At 41.2% G+C, this 10,597-nt stretch overlaps 1 protein-coding gene across 2 annotated transcripts in view; it reads left to right on the top strand.

Moving 5' to 3' along the window:
- STK32A (serine/threonine kinase 32A) overlaps window positions 1-8,412 on the top strand; it is a 133,952-nt gene extending 125,540 nt beyond the window's left edge. Inside the window, exons 12-13 of one of the 2 annotated variants that reach the window (XM_045060660.1) lie at window positions 4,500-4,564; window positions 6,185-8,412. In XM_045060660.1, coding sequence (XP_044916595.1) covers window positions 4,500-4,564; window positions 6,185-6,230 — 111 coding nt within the window. In that variant the 3' untranslated portion in view covers window positions 6,231-8,412. Of the gene's footprint in view, window positions 1-4,499; window positions 4,565-4,903 lie in introns of both variants that reach the window. The other variant, XM_006927743.5, reaches the window with a different exon arrangement.
- The last annotated feature ends 2,185 nt before the right edge of the window (window positions 8,413-10,597 follow it).

The following is a 10,597-nucleotide window of genomic DNA, read 5'->3' on the forward strand; positions in this document are numbered from 1 at the left end:
ATAGAGAGAAACATATTACATAATATTTACATATATTTTATATTTTATGCATGTTTATATAAATATTTTGTTAATATATAATATATGCATATATAAACATATAAAATATTGTATATGTTTTATACATATATGATATATATGTATAAATATTATATAATAATTTATGTATGCCTATGTATTTATATTTTATGTAATACTTTGATACTAAAAAAAAAATTTGGTCAACTATACTCAAAGAAAAAAAAATCCAACCTAAAAAAAACAAGCTAAACTAGCCAAGGAAAAAAGAGAAAGGACCCAAATCAATCAAATATAAATGAAAGAGGAGACATTACAACTGATAGCACAGAAATGCTAAGGAGAATAGAAAGCCACTATGAACAACTATACACAAACAAACTGGACAACCTAAAGAAATGTTTGTTTTGTTTTTTTTTTTTACTAAGGAAAACTCTTAGTAACATACAACCTGAAAATTCTGAATCAGAAAGAAATTAAAGATCTGAACAGACCAATTATTGGTAAGGAAAATGAATCAGTAATCAAAGCTCTTCCACCAAAGAAAAGCCCAGGACAGATACTTTCAGGTGTTAATTTTACTAAACATTTAAAGAAGAATAAACACCAATTCTTCTCAAATTCTTCCAAAAAACCAAAGAGGAGGGGACACCCCTAATCCAATTTTATAACACTAGCATTACCCTGATACCAAAGCCAGAAAAAGACACTAAAAGAAAAGGAAACTCCAGGACAATATCCCTGATGAATACAAACACAAAATTCCTCAATAAAATACAAGCAAACTAAATTCAGAAGTACATTAAATGGATCATTCACCATGGTCAAGTGGAATATATCCTTAGGACGCATAGGTGGTTCAACATATGCAAATCAATAAATGTGAGATATCACACTAAATTGAAAGAGGAAAAATCACATCATCTCAAGAGACACAGAAAAAGGATTTGACAAAATTCTACATCTGTTCGTGGTAAAAACTCATAGCAAATTAGGTATCAAGGGAACATATCTCAACTTAATACAGCCATAAATGACTAGGCCACAGCTAACATCAGACTCAGTGGTGAGATATTGAAAGCTTTTCTTCTAAGATCAGGAACAAGTCATGGGTGCCCACTCTCATCACTCCTATTCAACATAGCACAGAAGTGCTAGCCAGAGCAATCAAGCAACAAAAAGGTGTAAAAGCCATCAAAATTGGAAAGGAAGAAGTAAAATTGCCTATTTGCAGATGACGTGATTTTATATACAGAAAATTGTAAAGACTTCACCAAGAAACTGTTAGATCTAATCAATAAATTCAGTAAAATCGCAGGATACAAAATTAACATACAGTAGCATTTCTATACCCTAATGGTGAATTATCTGAAAAAAAATCAATCCCATTTACTTCAGCATCAACAAGCAATAAAATACTTAAGAATGAATTTAACCAAGGAGGTGAAAGATGTTTACACTGAAAACCATAAGACACTGATGAAAGAAATTAAAGACAACACAAATAAATGGAAAGGAATCCTGTGTTCATGGAATGGAAGAATTAGCATTATTAAATGTCCATACTACCCAAAGCCATCTAAAGATTCAATGCAATTGCTATCAAAATTCCAATGGGATTTGTACAGAAGTAGAAAAAAAAAAATCCTATCTATATGGCACCACCAAAGATCCCAAATAGGCAAAGCAATCTTGAGAAAGAAGAACAAAGCAGGAAGCATCATATTTCCTTGTTTCAAGCTATACTACAAAGCTGTAGTAATCAAAACAGTATGGTACATACACATAGACCAATGGAATAGAATCAAGGGCCCAGAAATATACCCATACAAATACATACAACTAATGCTTGACAAGGGAGCCAAAAATATTCAGTGGACAAAAGACAGTCTCTTCAATAAATGGTGCTGGGAAAACTTGACATACACATGTAAAAAATATGAAACTAGACCCCTAGATCTTATAAAAATTAACTCCCTGAGATTAACTCAAAATGGATTAAAGACTTTAAGACCAAAAACTATAAAACTCCTGGAAGAAAAAGTAGGACGAAAGCTGCTTGACATGGGCCTTGACAATGAGTTCTTGGATATAACACCTTAAGCACTCACAACAAAATAGAAAATCAACAAGTAGGATTGCATCAGACTAAAAAGCCTCTGCACAACAAAAGAAGTACTACCAGTAAAATAAAAAGACAAGTTATGAAATGGGAAAAAATATCTGCAAATCATTTATCTGATAAGGTGTTAATATCCAAAATATGTAAAATTCCTACAACTCAAAAGCAAAAACAGCAATAAACCCCCCAAATAATCCAATTCAAAAATGGGCAAAGGACCTAACTACACATTTTTCCAAAGGAGATATATGAAGACCAAGACGTACACAAAAAAGGGTGCTTGACATTACAAATAAATCAGTGAAATGCAAATCAAAACCACAAAAAATTGTCACCACACACACCAAAAAGACAAGAAATACCAAGTTGTGGCAAGGATATGGAGAAAAAGGAACTCTTATACATTGTTAGTGGGTATGTAAATTGTTGCAGCCACTATGGAAAACAGTATGAAGTTTCCTCAAAAAATTAAAAATAGAACTACCATATGATCCAGCAATTCCACTTCTGAGATACATTGAAAGGAAACAAAAATACTGTGTTGAAGAGACATCTACACCCCTGTGTTCACTGCAGCATTGTTTACAATAGCAAAGATAAAGAAACAGCAATGGATGATGTTGTAGTATGCATACACACACACACACACACACACACACACACACACACACACACGCACACATACCAGAATATTATTCAGCCTTTAAGAAGAAGGAAATCTTGCCATTTGCAACAACATGGATGGACCTTGAGGGTGTTATGCTAAGTGAAATAAGTCAAACAGAATGACAAATACTATGATTGTATGTGGAATCAATCCAACCAACAACCTCATAGAAAACACACCTTTGGAGTGATCAGAAGCAGGGGCTGGGGTCTGGGTGATTGGATGAAGGGGGTCAAAAGGTGTAAACTTACAGTTATAAGAAAAATAAGCACCAGGGTTGTGATATACAACATGATGACTGTAGCTAAAGTTGCTGTATGATCTATAGAAAAATGTTAAGACAGTAAATCCTAAGAGTTCTTATCACAAGGAAAAACCATTTTCTTCTTTTTTCTTTTTTTAATCTATGTGATGATAGATTTTTCTGAACTTATTGTGGTAATCATTTCACAATATATGAAAATCAAGACATTATGCTGTCCACCTTAAAATGATACAGGGCTATATACCAATTATATCTCAATAAAACTAGGGAAAAGCGAACAACTGTAATAAAGATGCTTCTAAGAATACTATGAATAAGCTGTATAATAGATATGTGTTTATATAAACATATACAAATTTTTAAATAAAAATCTTGGGGTAAAGCTGCCTCCAAGAAGCTGTATCAGATTATGTTTGTCCCACAGTTTCATTTCCCCCATGACTGACAGTAGAAACCCTCAGGGTTACAAATCCCCCATTTTGAGAACAAGAGTAAGTTTAGCAGAATCTTCTTTCCCTTTGTCTTCCTCCCCTCCCCACTTCTCCAAAATTTCCTCCTTTTTGTTTTCCTCTTCTATCACCTAAACATTCACTCAGGAAACAAAATTCTCCAGTACATGAAGACTTGAATTTCCTAATTCCTAGATTTAAAAAAATGAATGAATAAATAAGTATTTTCCCTCAGGGAATATTTTTCCATCAGAAGTAATTTGGAAGTATTTCACTGCAGACTTTTGAAACATTTGATCTGGGTCTGACAGTGCCCTGGATCTGACGATTATCACTGTTTTGAGGTTAAATTTTCTCATTATGACGGAAGACTCATCAAGAGATGTTGAAAGCTGGACAGTACTGAGTCAAAGCAAATGTTTTGCTTGTCTGGGACTCACAAAGAAGATTCTGCTCACTGCACCTGAGATATAATCAACTCTAGTACAGTTGTTGAGGGAATGGTTCCACCAGAACTCAGTGTGGAGAGATGTTTCCAGGCTATTCATTAAATCCAAGTAGAACCTCCAGACCTTTCATAAGAGAGCTAGGAGATGACTGGCGACTAGGCAACCAGCTCAGTAAACCCTTTTCCCCACCCACTTCGAAGCCATGATTTCTTCATGGGCTAAGTGGCTGAAAGACATCAAGCTCATGAACCATAACCCATGGCTTCCTTGCTGGCTCATTGTGGGGGATGGAGTTGACATGTTTTATCCTTTTGCTGTTTCTTCCTTATTTGCTCCCCTATTACTCTGGTTCGGGTCTCACTCCTGCCACACACTTTCAGATCGCGTTCATTTTGAAGATACACTGGTGCATCTTAGATTTGAGTCAATCGGTGAAGAGACAGTAGGTTATTGGTTGTTTGAGGGTCCTCGTTGGTCTGCTAACTGCATCTCTCTTCCCCTACCACACCCCCATCTGTTCACCTGGAAGATGTGCCTTCTTCAAGAGCATCTTGAGTCTGTCCAGAAGGAGTTCATAATTTTCAACAGAGAAAAGTAAGTAACCCTGGTTAAACACCAGCCCAGCAAATGATGGCATGTTTCAGCCAGACTTTACTTGCAAAGCCTTAACACATTTTTTTAACGTTTCTAATTTGTTCTAATTATACACATATCCATAATAGAAAATTTGGAAACTTCAGACACTTTTTTACCCCCTGTATAAGATTTAAAAAATTGCAATGCATAATTTAGCTTAGCATCAGGTTTCCATTTAGGGGAAGGTCCTTGGTTCACACCTCTTTCTAACTTGTTGGTCTTAATTCTATCATTTCAAAGCTTACATCTTTTCTTTTTCATTTCAACAGTAAGCACTGTTTGCTTTTTTCTTTTAAGAGTAAAAAGGGACTTTAACAAAAGGCCAGCTAATCTAACCTTGGAACAAACCAAATACCCACAAGAAGAGAATGGCCAGAATGACAGCGTGTGAAATCCTCAACATCTTCTGCTCTGGACGTGTCCTGCCACCTCGGGCGGGAACTTCTGATCCCCACGCCAGGAATTGCTGACAGTAGTTCTCACCTCTCCACACCTCACACACCTCAGAAAATGTGAATGAATGCCTTGGGGAGGAGGCAACAGGATACAGGGAGTCCTGGGTCTCCTGGGATCTAGTTTCACCTCTAATCAACCGTGTGGCATTGAGCAAGTCACTTAACCGCAGCTTGGGTTTATTCATCTCAATGAGAGGGTTTTTCTAGATGAGCTCTGTCCTGCCTTTTTACTGCTACCATTCTGTTATTCTACACAGCCTTTATTTTTATCTTAAAAAGAATATTTGGACGTAGATTTATTTTTCCACATTCTAACTACACTGTGACAAATGGGCAGATAGACATTGGTGGGAGACTGAGTGAGCGAGGCTCTTCGGAGCTAGACAATTTCATAAACAGGTCAGAATCCCCACGTCTGATTGAATAGGAATAAGGAATTCAATGGGGAAGAAATGGATGGGAACTGATTAGAACTAACAGATTTATGAGGGGTTTCTGGTTGTGCTCTGGAGTCCACACACCATTATCAGCTCACATCAGCTAGCAAGAGCTTACTGGGCGTGTCTTTCCCATTGCCCTGTACAGTGATTTGAGGGTGGGCAGTTGAAATTGGTGATGATTAGTAAATACTGAGACTATTTACATCATGGAAATGGGAAAATGCTTCAAATCAGGGCTTTTTCCCCCTTCCCGGTAAGCCTGTTGTGAGGTAGTTATTAGCATACTGCTCACCTTCTTCTAGTAGGTTCCTTGGGAGCTAATTGTCCTCTTAAGATTATCAGAGACCTGTGTCTGGAGAGGACCAGAAAATAATATTGTCATGCTGACAGCACTGTCCACCCTGAGGTACATTGAAGCTGTCCCTTACACAGGGTTGATAGTCTAAGTTAGAATGGAAGGTGAGTTTGGAAGACAGTAAAATTTACACTTGAAAAATCCCTTAAATTACCCACAGCATGGTAGGTATCTTTTCTTAGCAGAGCCCAGTGCAGGGAGTCTCCAGCAATGAAACAAATTGCCATCTTGGGGTTTGTTATGATTGTGTCTTTTATTTTTGGTCTCATTTTTGGCTAATAATATCAGATGAACCAAAATGTTGAACCAATCATATATGCCTTTATAGACGGAATAATAGAACTGCGGGATGCTCCCACATCCGAGAGGTCTAACGTCACGGAAACGGACTGAAGCACAGCCCACTCCAAGAACGGCAGGCGGAACTGCCTGCTTACAAAATTATCGGTGTCTCACTCTTTTTCTTTATGTATTTATTTGCCTAACACGGAGTTTAATTCGCCTATGTGAGATATGCATAGGACCCAACTGCTCTCTCTCGATACACAGAAGGTCTCTGCAGAGGACCTCGTTCTGGCACCTGACAGATGCCACTGGGTAAAGTCAACAAGTGAACAGGCTTAGTGGGGGGCTGTTTGACGCCTTGGCCACTCAGATCATCTAGACCTTGTCCTTACTTAGAGAGAGTAAGGGCCTCACCAAAACGCCAGGAGGAGGCAACAGGGAAGACCAGACAGAGAGAGTAGGCAGAAGTAACAGATCTGGCACCTGCCACAGCAGAGAGCCAGGAGGGAAGCAGCACTCGGGCAATTAAACATGGGTAGGAAGCCAGTGCTGGATTCTCATTTGGCATTCAGGATTTTCTCCTCACGGAGCTAATGCGCCCGGAATTTCTGGCAGAGCCTCTCGACTTTAAGAGCAACCATATTTGTGTTAGGAATTAAAACCAGCTCTTTTGTTCTGTTTCTTTTCTTTTTTTCCTACATTTCCCACGTATTATTTGCGCGGTTTTGCTTTTTCTCCGAGCACTCTGAAGTACGCACTGGCCCTGACTCCATTTCTAATTTTATATGAAAAAAACCAACTAGGTGACCAGGTTCTGCTCCAGGCTGGCAACTCCAGGAATATCAGGGGCCACTTGCATGTTTATCAGCTTCCGTCTTTCACGCCTTTTGACCCAAGCCCTGATGTGCTGTGGACGTACCTCTCCGGTCACCTGGTTCGTCCTCCTGTTGGGGCCTGTGCATGTATCATCCCAGAGGAAAGGTTGCGGGAGACACCACAGGGCACTGGGATCAGGAGGCTCTCCCCTGGGAAGGGACCCAACCATTTATGCCGCTTCACATCTGTACCAGTTATAACCGGATAGGAGCCCAATGCCCTCTCTGTACTTGGAACCCCTAGTTTTTATTTCCGGTTTGCTGCTGCCGTGCCCAAAGCACCTCTGTGAGCATTCAGCAGCCGTGGACACCTCAACTACAGAGCACAGCCCCAGAGCAGTAAGATGCGTTTTCAGGCCCGATCGGGTTACAGACCCTCAATGTGTTTCCAGTTAGAAATGAAAAAGCATTGCATCTGTAAGGCATTAAAATGTCTTCTGTATACACTGATAAAAGCACCTCCCACCACCACACATTTTAATCAGGAAGACAAAAAGTTTCCCCCAAACAAAAGGATGCCTAGATCTGAACCGTGATTGCTTCTTGTTGGTATCAGGTTCTTTGGCTTGATCCCGTAACTTGGGCCAAAAGGGACTGTCCTAACCAGGTGGACCACGTCTCGTCCAGAGTCGTGACAACCAAGGCTTAGAAGTTTGGAAAACAAGCCGAGTCTTACATCCCCTTGACTGGTATTCCCAGTCTTTTTCTCCTAACTGCTTTCGCCCTGACCTGTGTGGAGCTCCAGTCTGAGCAGGTATTGAAGACCAGAAGCTTCCTAGCTAGCACTCTCATACTGCAGCAGGAGAGCCCGGCCCACAACCCTGTCTCCATGGGAATTAAATGCTCTGCTAATGGCCAACATCTGTCAATGGCAGCACTGGTTTGGGCTGGGGTCATTGCTAGGTCATGGAGTACAAAGCACTACGAACTTAATTACAGCAATTTAATTAATTAGTAGTTAAGCTTCCTCCGATTGGAAGAAAGTACTAACCAGGAACGACTAGGCTTTATATCATCATAGCTTTTCTAGATTGGATGGACAAATAATGCTAGCACAGGTAGCAGGAACCAGTGTTTCTGCTTTTGATGATGCCATAATGCTGAGGCTTTAATTCAACAGGTGAATGAAAAGGCATGCAAAACAGTGTCTGTTTCAGTATCCCGTTGTGCCTGCTTTGTCCACACAGCATCACCGTCCACCTGTGATAGCTGTTTCTTAGGAGCTCCATGTGTCTGATTGACGTTAAACATTGATGTTCAAAATCCAAACTCCAGTTACCTGTGCTGTTGTAAACAAGCAGCCCTTGGGTGGGAAACACCTGCTTCTGTTGAATGTGGTGTATATATAATGTGAATGTGCCTCTCTGTGTATTAAAATGTCTTCTGTATACAGTGAGCCATGGATCCTTCTTTGTCAGCTGTGTGTGTAATTGGTTTTCCTAGAGGTAGGGTTGTGGGTACCCAAAGTCACCTGTTCTTACTTCTGTTTCCCACCATCCTTTACCAGGGACGAGCTGGTATTAGAGATGTTCTAGAACAGTGGAATGCGGCACAGTGTGACTTATTCATATATATAACAACTAAAACCCTGACCCCCTTAGCATTCACCCCTTAGGGAGCACAGCCCAGAATTCCAGATTTTGCCTTTCTCTCACCTTGTCCACCGCCCAAGGACCTTTTCTGTCAGCACTCTGCCTTACTACTCTTTCCATCTTCGCATCGCCCCATTCCACATACCAAAACAGCAGGTGGATATTCTACACCTGGGACAGGGCGGGGGGCGGGTCACAGACAGCTTTGCATTCTTGTGGCCGGAAGCTACTTCCTCCTAGGCCCCCAGAAGCTTAACAGCTAGCGGGCCAGCGAGTTCCTCAGGTTTGTCCTTTTCCTTGAGCAAATCCCATGCTCTTGTCAGTGGGCTCTGAGCTCCTGCATGCTGAGTGCCCTGTGGTCCAACCATGTCAAGTGTCCTGTTTTGTTCTCAGCAGCCACGCACAGGGCAAGATCTAGAACTCTTGATCCTGAAGAGTGCCAGCCATAAGTATGTGATTTCATTTCTGTAGACTGCTTTGGGCCTCCCGTCCCCCACTTCCTGCTCCTGGTTGGTGTCCCTTTTGTGATGGTCTGATGGTAGCAAAGCAGATTCCAGGGAGTTCTTTGAAACCAGAGGGACCTTTTTCCTCCTGTGCAGTGTTCTCATTCTGCACCTGGTCAGCCCCGAACAGCTCTAGCCCACGGAGGTACAAAAGTCATGGTGTCTATTTCACTAACATTAAAAAAACAAACAAACAAAAAAAACTGCCAACCCTGCAACCTGAGTTCACTTCAATTAAGCATTGACCATGCCCTATGAGTCCACTCTAACCCTGAGCAGAGCTCAGCTGCTGCTTGGTCATGGGCTGGGAGAGGTATTTCATCAATCCTGAGTGTAAGCTTCAAACTGAGACTTTGACTATGGGTCAAACCGTGAACCTCAAACTGAAACAACCATGTTCTGAGAGTAGCGTTTGATGTTTTCTAAGCTTTGGTGTTAAAAGGTACCGTCACTCTATGTTCCTATACTGACAGCATTGTTCTACCGAATCAAGAGGGGTTCGAGACACATAGAACCAATTAATAAGAAATTGTCATTCTCTTACCCCTCCTCCATCTGCCCCACCCACACATAGGCACCTAGCTGAGCAAATCACGTAGGCCCAGCGGGCTTGGGAAACGTACCATGGTCATCTGCTGTTCTTGCCCAACCGGTATCCGAACCTTCTCCTCCCAGTATCACAAACTGTTTTGTGTGCGTGTGTGTGATTCAGAGCTCACACAGTTCAGGTAGCTCTGGGGCGGGGCACATGACCAGGTGGGACCCATCAGTCCCAGTGTCCTGGCCATAGTGCCTAGTCCCATGGGGAACACATGTCCCGAGCCAGGCCAACCATAATCAGTCTCTTTGGCTGGGATTAGTTAAGGAGGCTCTCTCCTTCTCCTGAAGTCACTAGGCAGGCAAAATGAAAACCTGGGGGTGCTGATGGCCAGTTCTGTTCCCACACCAGAAGCTTTCCTATGAAGGACTAAAGGCAAGCTGGGCTAAGAGATGAAAAGAAACCATGTTCTACACCCAGCTATGCTTGGATCCACCCAAGTCTATCCCTTAAGTTCTCATTACACCAGACTTGAAAACACCCTTTTCAAGGGGCACCAAGGTGGCTCAGTCAGTTGAGTGTCCAACTTTGGCTCAGGTCATATCTCACGGTGAGTTCCAGCCCCCCACCAGGCTCATTGCTGTAAGCGCAGAGCCCACTTTAGATCCTGTCTCTGCCTCTCTCTCTGCCCCTCCCCTGCTCGTGCACTCGCTCTCAAAAATAAATAAAACCTTAAAAAAAAGGACTCTCTAAAAAATACCCTTTTCAAGAAAAATTTGTGTACACGATAGTCTGCCATTTCCAATGAAAAGCATCCCATACGATGTGGAATTTGATACAGGAGTGTTTCCCCAAGAGAGTTTAGCATAAGAAGTTGGTTGGGATGTTAGAAGAGGATATAGAAGGGTTCAGCAGTCAAATAAAGTTTGAGAATCTTGAATTGGACAA

Source organism: Felis catus, chromosome A1 (genome assembly GCF_018350175.1).
Source record: "Felis catus isolate Fca126 chromosome A1, F.catus_Fca126_mat1.0, whole genome shotgun sequence".
Lineage (NCBI taxonomy): Eukaryota > Metazoa > Chordata > Mammalia > Carnivora > Felidae > Felis > Felis catus.